General features: G+C 39.3%; 1 protein-coding gene across 2 annotated transcripts in view; it reads right to left on the reverse strand.

Moving 5' to 3' along the window:
• The window catches only part of MLLT3 (MLLT3 super elongation complex subunit), a 266,342-nt gene that overhangs the window by 17,860 nt on the left and 234,990 nt on the right, over nt 1–13,492 (reverse strand). For both annotated transcript variants that reach the window (XM_026506456.4, XM_026506457.4), the window contains exon 6: nt 960–1,035. In XM_026506456.4, the coding sequence (XP_026362241.1) occupies nt 960–1,035 (76 nt within the window). The remainder of the gene's footprint in view (nt 1–959; nt 1,036–13,492) is intronic.

Raw genomic sequence — 13,492 nt, forward strand, 5'->3', positions numbered from 1 at the left:
GGCACTCTTCTTCTGGACTAGACAATTCCTGAAGTCTAATCTAGGACACGAATATCTGAGTTATCACTAAGAATATCCGAGTTATCACTAAGTCGGCTCTAAAGTAAGTATGGATTCCCTCCAATCTCACACTCTGCAAAACCCAAATTCCTCTGCTTTTGTAGTGGCTTATACCTTTGGAAGTCAGGGTAACAAGAAATCTGAATAGCCAAAACGATCAGTGTCTTTTATTTTTTTTCCTGGAAGCTTAGCCTTAGCCCAAATACATAACAACAATTTAATCCTTTTCAAAACATACAAGGCCATCAGGAATTGAGTATGGTCAACGAAAGAGGTCACGTGCAACAGGATGCTCAAAAACAAATTATTCCTTCATATGATCTCACTTTTCATGTTAAAAAAAAAAAAAAGAAAGAAAAGGAGCCCGTATTTGAAAATTTCCACATACCAGAAAAGTATAAAATATATATTTAATGTTCTGGCTTAAATTTCTTTATTAGATTACTTTAAATTTAAGTTCAAGTAGAGGGAAAATAAATTTTAAAGACAGCAAACTAACATTTGCCGAAGAAAACAGGTCTATTAATCTGTAGAAAAATAAATAAATAAAATGAAAGACATGCAGGAGGGAGAGTAAAAACCTATTTCTCTACGTCAGAGCCTCTCAACTCCAGCTTTTGCTATTGTATTTCCTTTGGGAGCTCCCTGGAAGGGGCTGTGTCTATAATCCTTTTGTAATATGGGACTCTGATGGCAGGGACTGGAAAAAGGAGAATTTCTGGAGGCTGGCCTCATACATCAGAACAATACTCAAGTGCATTCCTAGGGGAAATAAATACAACTGCATAAAAGCCAAGTTATCATTCAAATAATAAACAGTAGAAAATAGGCCATAAATCAACTCATTAAGATGTTTTACGAGAAAAATGTCTCATAGTTTGCCTGGGAGATACTGATACCTTGTTGCCTGGTCTGGGACGGTGTGAAGCTGGAGCTGGAGCTGGAGCTGGAGCTGGCAGGACTGGGTTGTTCCGACTTTAAAGAAGAAGAGAAAGTCATCATCAATAAATTTATGGGACACTACACACCTAAAATTAAAAAACATATTGCTCAAAAATATTTGGCTCTGCAAAAACAGTCCAATGCTGTGCAAGAAAAATGAATACACATTTCATTATGCCCAAAACAGCGACACAGGAGAACCACGGTGTCCTTTTTGTTTTGTCCACCATGTTTTTACTAGATGCAGAAACAAGTATATAAACTAGAGGATGATGAGACCAACACCTGGGTATTACATGACGGAAGAACCTGGCTTTGATTTCAGTCCTGTGTTTACTGCTATCCAAATCTCTTTCTAAAAGATTACCTTGATTACCCTTTCTGCAATGTTTGATTGACTCAACTGGTTAAAACATAGTGGTAATGAGGCCAAGGTCATTAGTTCAATCACATTATGAGCCAGTTAATTTCACTCTGGTCCAAGGTCATGACCCAACCCTAACCCCATTCATCCATAGTTCACAAACGGAGGTAATGCTCACAAGCAGATCTGGCCAAGTCCCACAAATGAGTCAGTGGGAAATGTTGCCACTACTTTAAACACACAGACACACACACACACACACACACACACATATACACACACACACACCACCCTCTAATTCCAGGGAAAGAGCATCATACACATGCCCCACTCTCTCACCATGAATTCTCCTCATCCTCTAATATCCAGAACAAGTTCCACATCCTCCCTAACCTGTTCGACTCACAGTTGTTTTCCTTCTCCAAACCCACTGAAAATGGATCTCATCTGTTTGCGTATCTGACATGCTGCAGTGTTATGCTGCTTCTGATGTGTGTGTATTTTCTCTCCAGCAGACTGCTGGGACTTGCAAAGGCAGGGGTGCAGGGGTCTGTCTTGTGCTTGTTATCCCCTCATACTTAGCACAATGCACTGCATACAGCAGGCACTCTGTATCTGGGACTGAAGGTGGAGCCTTAGGTCCTCTGTTCTACCCTCTGCCAGTTTTTATGAGGCTTTACAGTAGGTAAAGGTGAGAAGAACAAATACATGGGCAGAACTATGCAAAGAAATTGATCATACCATCAACACGCTTGAATTTTACATATTTAGGCCAAATTTAAAGTAACTTAATGTTGGACTATTTCCCATTTCTAATGTGCTCACAGTCTCAACTATATACTTATTTGAGAAACAGATGAGGTCTTTTCACGTACAGGACATATCTTTCTTCTTTCGGCTTGGCTCATTGGATGACCAAGTTATCGGGGCCATGCGGAAACCAAACTAAGAGCACCAGCAGGGGCCGCTAAATGAGGAGGAGAATCTCAGGTCAGTTGATAATGTAGTTTTCTCACCACGGATTTTTTTTTCCATCTTCCTTCCCAGTCCTGAATCCCAACCCCCTTCTGGCCAAGCAATACCGAGACCCAGACTCGGACACAAGGAAGCACTTTCAGGCATTCCTAATGCACACTTCACATCCTCAGGCTGGATGGGAAAACAGGTGTCAGCAATCTACCACTCATTCCCAGGAACGGAGCCAGACAGGGTCTCTAATGAGCAGCAGGCGGCCACCAACCCTTCAGCACTGCAAGATTTGCTTGAGATTTGCAGTACAATGTCCGACACACTGTGGTCTGTGGCCCACAAAGAAGAGCTGGTTTACGAGCACAGACGCCTTTGCGAGGGACTCTTCATTTCTGTTGAGTGGCTCTTCCACTGCTGAGCCGAAAACGTGAGCTACACTGCATGGGCATTCAGTTAGCAGTTCTGCGCAATGCCCAGCTGCAAAACATTTCTTCCAGGGGCCGCGGGGTACTCCTTTTCCTCTCCAAGTTGCTCTTTTCAGCCATGAAAAGTGTCTGCAAACGGTATTATTTTGATAGCTCTGGAAACCATTTGGGAGCCAAAACAGGGGTTTCCTTGCAGTGAGTGGAGAGAGCTCTAATTCCCCCTCCTGCTGGACCAGTCATGTTGCCCTGGACTTAAAGGAGCCGTTCTGCCAGAGCTGTTTGCTGAGAGTGACATTAATTAGGAAAGCAAGAGGGGATGGTGGCCATCTCCCCAACCACCTCATGCTAAACATGATCCATCTGTCTCAAGCATCGCGCCAATGTCAGAACCAAACCTGCAGGCAGCCTTCTTTTAGCTTCTTAACCACAAACGAGGTTAATAAATCCTCAGTTACCAACCATCAGAAAATTGCCGAAGAGTAAAGAGCATAACACAACAGGAGAAAAAGGCTTTTGCCCAATGTTTATCATTACCGCCAGACCTGGTCCACAAAGCATTTAAGGTTTATGATAGAAGACACATTAATTCAGACAATATTAAAATAGACACTTTAAAGCAACAGAGGTGAATGGAGAAGGATAAAATGTTGAACGACAGGTAGCAAATCTAGTGTCCTGGAAGCTTTTTGTAACCAGGACAAGGATTTGTGGTTTTGGAGCCAAGGAGTCCCCTTGGGATGATCAAAGACAGGGGGTCTCACACCTTCACGGGCATTAGAATTACCTGGAGAACTTGTTAAGACACAGACAGCTGGGTCCCACTCCAGAGTTTCTAAGTCTCTAATTCTGGGATAGGGATGAGAACCTGGATTCCATAAAAAGTTTCTAAGTGGTGATGCTGCTGCTGCTGTTTTGGGGCCCAACGAGGCTTTTAAGAACCAACGATCAAGGCTCCAGAGATTTGTAGCCACGGATATTCATCAGAATCCATCGGGGGGATTCTACACATAAGGAAACTCTGATTAAACGGGTTTGGTGTGGGGGTCCAGGCATATTTACATTTAAAAGTTCAAACAAATGATACGAATGATACTGTGGTAGATTAATGATCCTATGTTAGTCATTTTTTTTCCCCTCTAAATGCAAAAACATGTTTTGGAAAGAATTGTAAATTTAAGAAAGCATAAGAGAAAAAAAAAAAGCATCATGAGAAAAATTAGACACTTACTGATGTATCCAGAAGTAGCATCCCTGCATACTCATCAAAGTGTTTTGCAAGAAAACACTGGGAAAGAATGCAGTTACCACTCAGTAAAAACATCTAAGAAGCATGTACACCATCGTGTCATAGCAGATGGACCTTAAACTTACCTTAGCGAGACCAGGCCAGAATTCGACTAAATGTTAACTGTTCAAAAAGCCATTCTGCTAGTAGATGAGGCTGACACAGTCTTATATTTTATCAAATCCAACCAAATGGAGCTGTTGTTCACTTTAAGTCTGTATTTTATTTGAAAATAAAATCAGACTTACTCTCCAAAAATGCAAATCGAGGATGATTTTATAACCTAGGAAAGGTTATTTTTTTAAAAAAATATGCACCATAAACACAGCTAGGTTAAGATGTTTACAGACCCCAAGGATTGAAAAGATTATTGGATCCTCTTTTCCCCTCCTTATGTGTGTATGTGCCAAAACCTAAGGATTGGGAACTTCAATGACGGTCTGATTTTTCCCATTACTAATTTGATACTTGTTTTTGAAATATCAAAATTCTCCCCACTAAAAAAAAATTGTTGGCTTCTTCCTGTTGATGCCCAAAGGCACATGTTTAGCTGACCTCTGAGTAATCAAACACTAGACATGAAGTGCCTTTAAATGGTGTGCTCCACGGTGACAAGAGTCAAGCCTTAAGAACCTCAAATTCAGGAGACAAACCATAAGAGACTCTTAACTACAGGAAACAAACTGAGGGTTGCTGGAGCGGTGGTGTGTGGGGGACATTAAGGACGGCACGTGATGTAATGAGCACTGGGTGTTATATGCAACTGATGAATCACTAAAATCTACCTCTGAAACTCACAATACACTATATGTTAATTAATCGAATTTAAATTTTAAAAAAACTCATTCTATGACAATCATTATCACATCAAACATTCGTTGAGTGTTAAATTTAGAAATCTCTCACCTTGACTGCTCAAGCCTTTTCCCAGTATCTAATAAAAACCTGACTTTATTCAGATAAAAAAAAAATCTTAGGTTCTATTGCTTACTATTGGGGAAGTTTGCTTAGGCATTAATGTCCTCAGTGAGGGCACTGAGGCTCGTGTAAAGTAAAAACTCCCAGCCTTCTCTTCTTCCAGTGGTAGCTAATCAACATTTGGTTGCTACTATTATTTACAATAGACCATATACTCCTCTTTTGCCTAAAACAAGATATATCTTTACTACCAAAACAATGGCCTAGCAAGATTTGCAATGGCATCTTCAACATTCAACGGCTATGCAAAATCATTTTGTAATGGATTTTCTACGGAGGATTATTTTTGTCCAAGACAAGTAAGAAAAACCACATGTTTACAACTCCTACAAGTTAAGTGCTTCAAAAGAGAACACCTGTCAAGGCAGGTCACACGAGAGGGCTCGTAAAATCCCGCATTGTTTCTTAACACTGGGAGCAGGCTTCCTCCTTAGGTAATCAGAAGACAGAAGCTCCACCTTTTCTCCCAGGCAACATATGAACAGAATTTCAACTTAATCTTTAAAACAATCATAATGAAGAAAAAGGGGAAGAATAACATACACCTTTTTTTTCTTCAGAGGAAAAGGAAAGAATACAGTCTAAGCAGTTAAACAGAAATTATTTTAGACACATTGCTACGTTTTTTCACAAAATTTCTACTTTGTTTAGAAAAAGAAAACACATGGCCGGCAATAAAAATTCTTTTTGCACAAATATCCAGAAATACTATGTCAAGGGTGAGCACTAATCAAAGAAAACACAAATGTAATATATTTACATCTCTATTCAATTTTCATGACTGAACTACTAGGTTCTTGTCAGTTTAGTGCTTCCTTCACGAAAAATTAATAATCATCTGACACCTTTTTTCCTTAGCATATAGTATCATTTAAGAGACTGTCTCATTTACAATGGATGTAGACCGACTTTATGGTGGCAGTCATTTCACAATATACACATGTATAACACTGTATTAGCGTAAGGTGTCTAACATGATTTGATACATCAATTATAGCTTGATAAAACTGAAAAAAAACTACCTTAATTAGTCCCTTTTCTGTCAGAAACGGAGAATAATCCAACTCAACTTTCAAATACACATTTAACACATTTTTAAAGAAAAATGATATCCATTTTAAACAAGGGTGGAAAATGTTCATCACGTGAATGCATTCTCTTATCAATTCCCATCAATAGCTACTATATTGTGATACCTGTTTCAATAGGAAGTAAGCTCACAGTTAAGCAAAGAACTAAGTATTGAAAAGTTGTGAAAGAACACTGAGATTAAGTTAATCTAACAAGAATGATGCAAGAGTGAATTGTCAAAAAGAAATGAGAACTTTTATTTTTGTTTAGTTTTACATGAATACCTGCTTCAAAATAAACGTGCTAAAAGAACAAAATTTTATTTTTTTAAAGATCTTATTTATTTATTTATTTATTTATTTGACAGAAAGAGAAAGAGGGAGGGAGCTCGAGCCAGGGGGAGAGGCAGAGGGAGAAGCAGACTCCCTGCTGAGCAGGGAGCCGGCAAGGGGCTGGATCCAGACACCCTGAGATCATAATCTGAGTTGAAGGCAGACTTTTAACCAACTGAGCCACCCAGGCATCCCAAGAACAAAATTTTATTATATAGAAAGGTATATGAAAATCCGATTGGACAAATGTCAGTCAATAACTCTAACCTCTTAATGTATCTTTGTGTAGCCTTACTATATTACTTCGTTTGCTCTGCCATGAGAAAGGCAAGTGCTACAGACTGAACAGGTCCTGCCAAAATTCCTATGTTAAAGTCCTATTCCAAGTGATGGTATTTAGAGATGGGGCCTTTGGGAAGTGATATAAGCTTAGATGCGGTCATGAGGGTGGGGCTTTCATGATGGGATTAGTGCCCTCAAAATTTAGAAGAGACACCAGAGAGCTTGCTCCCTGCCTCACTCCCCGCCCAGCATGTGAAGACACAGTGAGAAAGAAGCCAGATCCAAGCCAAGAAAAGAGCCCTCGGAGGGGAACCGAATCAGACAGCGCCTTGACCTTGGCCTTCCCAGCCTCCAAAACGGTAGGAAATAAATCCCTGGTGTTTAAGCCGCCTACTCTACGGTATTTTGTTAAGGCAGCCCAAGCTGATTAAGACAAAAGGATGTATTTTTTAACCCCATTTTACTGCTGATGGAACTAAAGCACAATCAGATTAAGTGGCCAGGAGGTAATATACAGATGGATTAGCACCAAGTTTTCTGATTTCCCATCCAGTTCTTTCTACTACACCTATTAACCTTGAAAAAGTGGAATTAATTTAAAGCAGTGTTCTGAACACATTAACACCCTTTTATAATACCAGTCAGGGAACAGAGTTTTCTACCTCCCTGTGAAAACTGCATTGACTATCCCTCTGTCCCTAAGGGACATCTTGCGATCGGCACCCAAAGCAAACCAGTGATAAAACAAAACACTTCATCCCTGGGTCTGAATGTGTGTGTCTGTGTCAATTGCTTCTAACATTTGTCCAATCAATAATACAAGAGATCCTCACTACTCCCATCACTAGTTTGATAAATTTTGTTTTAAAAAGCAAGGACTTTTCTCCTAGGATGGCCTTGATCCTCCTGACATCAGTGCCGATCAAGAAGACTGACATCAGACAACACGCTATGATCAATTCTTCTATCTGCCTTCTGAAGTCACCTAGTAATCAACTCTTCCATGCAATCTATACATAACCTCCAGGGAAAAAATAGATTTAATGCTTTAAATAATCTGCCAACAGGTCTTTCTTTGAAAACAAGGTGAAACTGGGGAAAGGACACTGGAATGGGAAGCTACAACTTGCTGGACAAGTTACTCAAGTCCATGACCACAGGGAAGACCCCCCCCCCCATTCTCGCTTTGGCAAATCCTCTCCATTTGTAGATATTATGAAAATGAAATGAACTGGATGTTAAATTGTAAGGGTATTTAGTCTGCTGGGCCCTTATATTATCAAAAACTATTGTCATGGGGCGCCTGGGTGGCACAGCGGTTAGGCGTCTGCCTTCGGCTCAGGGCGTGGTCCCGGCGTTGTGGGATCGAGCCCCACATCAGGCTCCTCCGCTAGAAGACTGCTTCTTCCTCTCCCACTCCCCCTGCTTGTGTTCCCTCTCTTGCTGGCTGTCTCTCTTTCTGTCAAATAAATAAAATCTTTAAAAAAAAAAAAACTATTGTCATGCCCATCATTTGCTGGTAAGAGAGAAAGATCCTAAGAATTACCGTCTCTACTGTTAGCAAACCAGGAAAGGTCCTTATTTCTGTTACATATTCAACTTAGGGACAAAATCATCCTGGATGCCAAGACAACTGGCTTTACATTGTGGTAGCCTCTGGTTTTAGCAACTGCATTTGCTTTCTTCCTTATTATTGCCATCTTTGCTGTTGTTATGAAGTGCTGTCATCATTTGTGCCCATCACCCCCCATCTGAGAACACAGAATCCCATTAGGAAACGAAATGGCCTTGGGGAACCAGGGTCTATAAATCTTTCCATGAGACCCTTTTCCACACTTGGGAATGGCTATAATTTTCTTTTAGCTTCCTCTCTTTTAAACACAAGAGCCCCAAGTCTTTTATCTCTCATCACCAGTTGTACTTCGAAGGCTGCTACTGACTATTGCAGCCAGAACATAAAATCTTTCAAAAAATCCAGTTGTTGCAAGACGGTGTATGTGCCAGATGTGTTCCAAATATCGCTCACTTGTTAAGAGCTGTAGGAATGAGAAATCATCTGGAAACAGACCCTTTACAGTGGCACCACCTCTAAGCGTGTTGCTATTCCTTGAGCAAAGACCGTGTGCAGAGAAGTTGTGTTTCACAACTGGCCATAAAATATACCACTGAGTTATAATACCAGAGATATATCTTTTAACTGGTCTTTTCCCCCCTCTTTTGTGTATTTTGAGGATTAGGGTAGAGAGAAAGAAAAAAAGTTACAAATCGGAGGGCTTAGAGCTGTAATGCCTCACAAAAGAGAAAGAAAAGAACAAGTTTCCTCATAGAATTGCCCCATAAAGAACCATCATTGAAGCTGACCAGTGAACATCAAAACACCAGTGCTCATCAGTTAACAATAAGATCCTGAAGCTCTTGTCAGAAGAACTATTCAGTTACTTGTGAAATAACCCACCTGTGCAGAGCACGGGACGCTCAACATACCGTACAAGTATCAGATTCCCTCTCTCTATAAGGGCAGTGTTGAACTGAACAGAGTCCTTTATATGGGGTGTACAAACAGAGTACGTTATATGGGGTGATAGCTCTCAGCTCTGGATTCTAAAATTTAAAACAGTAAAGTAAATTAAAGAGAATGAATTCAGGGCATCATAAAGATCGTAATTAGTTGAAATAAAGTAAAACACAGATACACCTGAAGAGAGCATTTGACAAGACATTTAATTGCATTTTCTCATTAACTTTAGACCTTTTTAAAAAATGGCTTACTTGAAAATGGCCAAAGAGCACTTGATTGACACCTACAGAATCTTTATAGACTTACACAAATGTCAAGGAGTTTTTATTAATTTTCATCTTCGGACATCTTAGAGAATTTTCCCCATTAAAATTTACGATCATAGCAGTGGCATCAAGACTTCGTTTTATGTGCCAAGACCTTTATTTCCATGGTATTTTGACTTCCAAAATAACCGAAGTCCACCGGGAAAAAAAGTATTGATTGAAAACTATCCAATCATCACCAGGTCAAAACGCGACATTTCTCATTATCAGTCTATTATTTATCACAAAGACTGTTGATAGGTGCAAGGAATAAGTCTTTAGAAGCCTTGTATCTTCCTAATTAAAATAAAGTGCATTTTTTTCAGGTAACACACTGAATCCCTTTTCTCTGGATCAGAGCACTCCACAATTCTTCGGGTGTGGGTATGTACATGCATGTGCACATGGATGCGTGTAAGGGAAGCCACAGGGATAAAAGAAAGAATAGAACCTTTATTTGAATAATACTTTTCTTTTTAATTTTTCAAGTGTTTATATGTACCTTCTTGGACACAGCATGTTAGCCCAGCTATTACTACAATTTAGAAATACACATACATTGGGGATACCTGTTCACTGAAAGAGACGAGCTTTAACATCAACTCTACAGATCATTGTCAGTGTGAATTCTGTAATTTGCCTGCTCAAATCTTAATTATATCACATAGACTTCAAATTCTGGAGTGCTAGGTGCTAAGGATACAAGGCCAGTATCATATCAATTTATTTAGAGACCATCCAGATTTTTGTATTTTATAATATTCTATGCTCAAAATTGATTTAGAGCTTAAAATTTAACTTTTCAGTTAAACAGAAATCCTCTAACAAAGCTTCTTACTAAAGAAGAGGTAACACAGGCTTATTTAAAAGATTTGAAAGTGCACAAAGACCTTCCTAAAAACCCAACACAAAATACTTAACATGACTTCCCCCACCCCTGATATTTGAAATTATCTTTACTATGGGTCTATCCAGTAATTTTATAGTGTTTGCTGAAAATGACACATTAAGTGAAACTGAAAATTTTATAAAAAACCTAGCATCTAAATATGCTATACTTGCACTCACTTTTATTTAAAGTGTTAAGTACTAACACAAAGTTGATAAAAATAAAACTATTTTTAAGAATTCCCCTCTGTCTTAATGAACTGAAATTGCAAAAAAACACAGCCCATGGAAGAGACTGTGCTCATGTGAAACCATTAGGAGGTGGACTTTGTTTTGTTTTGTTTTCTTCTCCACGTACCCCCTTAAAAATGTGGCACTTAGAATCAACATATCCCGTATTAGTTATATTAAATTCTCAAGAACAGGAGGAAAGCTACTGCTTCTAAGGCTCTAAAGGAACCTACGTTTCCATGCACACATATAAGCCCAACAGTTGCTTTTCTTCATAAATCAATCTATTGTTGCACTTCATAATGAGAAGGCAGATTTACTGCCTTTTACCGCCTTTTCTCACCGTCAGAAAGATGCCTATTTGGGTAATAGGACGTTTCTCTTCTTCAAGGGTGTTTGGGATTAGGGAGGCAGGGGCAAGAACCTTTAACATCTGCTCCCTTCAGTGAATGACACCTCTAGTTCTCACAGCCGGGATGCTGAGAAGCAAATACCCATAAGTTGACAAAATTCTCTAGCTTGAAGAAGCACGACGCGTTGAGGACGCTGAAGACGCAGCTCTCAAACACACATGGATTTGAACGGTATACTGGAAAACTGGAAAACACATCATTTTGCTGGCTAACACTGTAATTCAAATGCCATAAAACCATCATCATAGAACAACAGGCGTTTGGGATAAAGACCCTTGATTCCATCATCCTGAATTTTCTCTAACTCTGAAAACACCTCTTAAGTACTGGATGGGAAGAGTTTAATCATTTGTGATCTCCACAGCGTACAGTGATAACAAAACAGTTCATAATAGAGACTTACCTTCTTCTGGCTTTATTTACTTATTTTTCCCTTAGGGAAAAATAGTGAAGAATTGTGAACTTCAGACTTTAATTTAAAAACAAGAGAAAGGCACTAGACAGCATCTAATTCCTAACCATCTGCCTTTAAAAAATACACACACACACACACACACACACACACACACACACACTCACCCACTCACTCTGGTTAGGCTAAACATTCTTAGCAAGTAAGTAGATCTTGACAGATCTAAACAGAAGTTTCAGTAATCATAGTTCTACTTTTGGAAACGCTGCTATCTTAAATGGGCGTCATGATTCCTACGAGCCAATGCAATCAGCCATAAATTAAAAGCAAGGCGATACCAGCCACTACAAATAAATAAAGTGGGGACAGGTACTGGATTCAAGAAGAACCCCTATTTTTGGAGAAAACTAAATTATGCCCCTGTCTGAGAATACGGGGTATTGCCTCGAGAGCGAGCACTTCTTGCTACTTTCGGCTATCTTTTGTCATTTAAGCAATGCTTTCTGACAGTTTTACAGGCTGTTATCCCAAGGACTTCAGTATTTATGGCCTTTATTCACTTGGGCTTTCTGCTCTTATCCACTGGTTACTAATCACTAAATAGATTTTTTTTTTATGGGACTGAAATTAGCTCAAAGGATGTCCTTCAACAATGGCAGCTCAGGCCAGCACCCGCTAAAGGTCTTCTCCTCGGCCTCTTCCTTGCTCCTCTCGATTTTCTCTTCCCTACAGACGAGTTAATGAGGACTCAGGTCCACGCTGTTCAATTAGAGCCACAGCACGCATGATTTATGGCATTCTTAGAGGATGGTTTAGAACTGTTTCTGAATTGATCCTCAGCAACTCACTCAATTTCAATATCTCAAGAATGATTTAAAGACCTAAACTTGTTTTTTAATCTTCATGAAATGAGAGCATTCCCTACTCCTAAAGTATCACTGGTCAGGAAAAGCTCCATTTCCACAAACCTTAACCATACCCATGGGTGCCTGCGTGCTTCAAATATATACATTATATTTTAAAACTTCAGCACATTTAGCTGATAGTATGGCATTCAAATTTCTTCCTATATAGAAAGGCTACTCACTACCTTTTTATCTACTAAACTTCAAAGACCAAGCGCTGAAAAGCAAGTAGAAAACACAGACTCGTCTTTCCACTTAATTGCATTTGACTTAAATATCTCCTAAGAGATTGGTTTTTATCTTATAACAATGTGAAATGTGTAATAGATCACGTCCTCTTTACCAGCTGGCTGCTAGAAACCTGAAAGTCAAATTAGTCTGGAAAGTGGTGCTTTCTTATAGACTAAAAAATCTAAAAGAAAATCAGAAACACTGATATCGTTCTCATCAACTTCCTGATGAACTGAGCAAATTGCACAATTCCCTGAGTGTGGGCTGAGCAATGGCGGAGGAAGGCGGGAAGGGGGGAGAAGGGAGAAACTAGCTGTGAGGCAACACGAAGGCTCCATCCGCTTACTGCTCTAGAATAGAATTTACTAAACATGACTCTTCCTGGAATGAAAGGGATTTATTATGATCGGCTTCTGTTTTCTCTGAAATTATGCTGGAATGAAAACATTTAGAAAGGAAATGCTATTCAAAAAAAGTTGCTGAAGCCTTTAGATGTTTCCATGCCTGGATAAAACAGTATGTTCTACCCCATCAGAAAAAATAATTTTAATTTATGAGATTAGTGTTTACATGAAATTACTTTGCCCACTGACATAGAACATTAACTATTTGGACATCTAGAGACCCATATGGTAAATTCTCCTGGAATAAGGTTCCAGGAAGATTTATTTCTGCCAATGAATGTGCATGCGTTATGATATTCCAAATATAAAAAAACTGCATAACTCTCATATTTCTGTAGGAAAAAAAATGGTAGACCTTATTGCCCACGTAGAAAATTGGCGTAACTCTGAATAAATGCTACGTTCTTTAAATTTTGTTACTACTTACTTAGTCACATATATTAATCTGTAAGGCAACTTCCAAACAGGCGTACAGTG

The sequence above is a fragment of the Ursus arctos genome, unplaced genomic scaffold (assembly GCF_023065955.2).
Source record: "Ursus arctos isolate Adak ecotype North America unplaced genomic scaffold, UrsArc2.0 scaffold_18, whole genome shotgun sequence".
NCBI lineage: Eukaryota > Metazoa > Chordata > Mammalia > Carnivora > Ursidae > Ursus > Ursus arctos.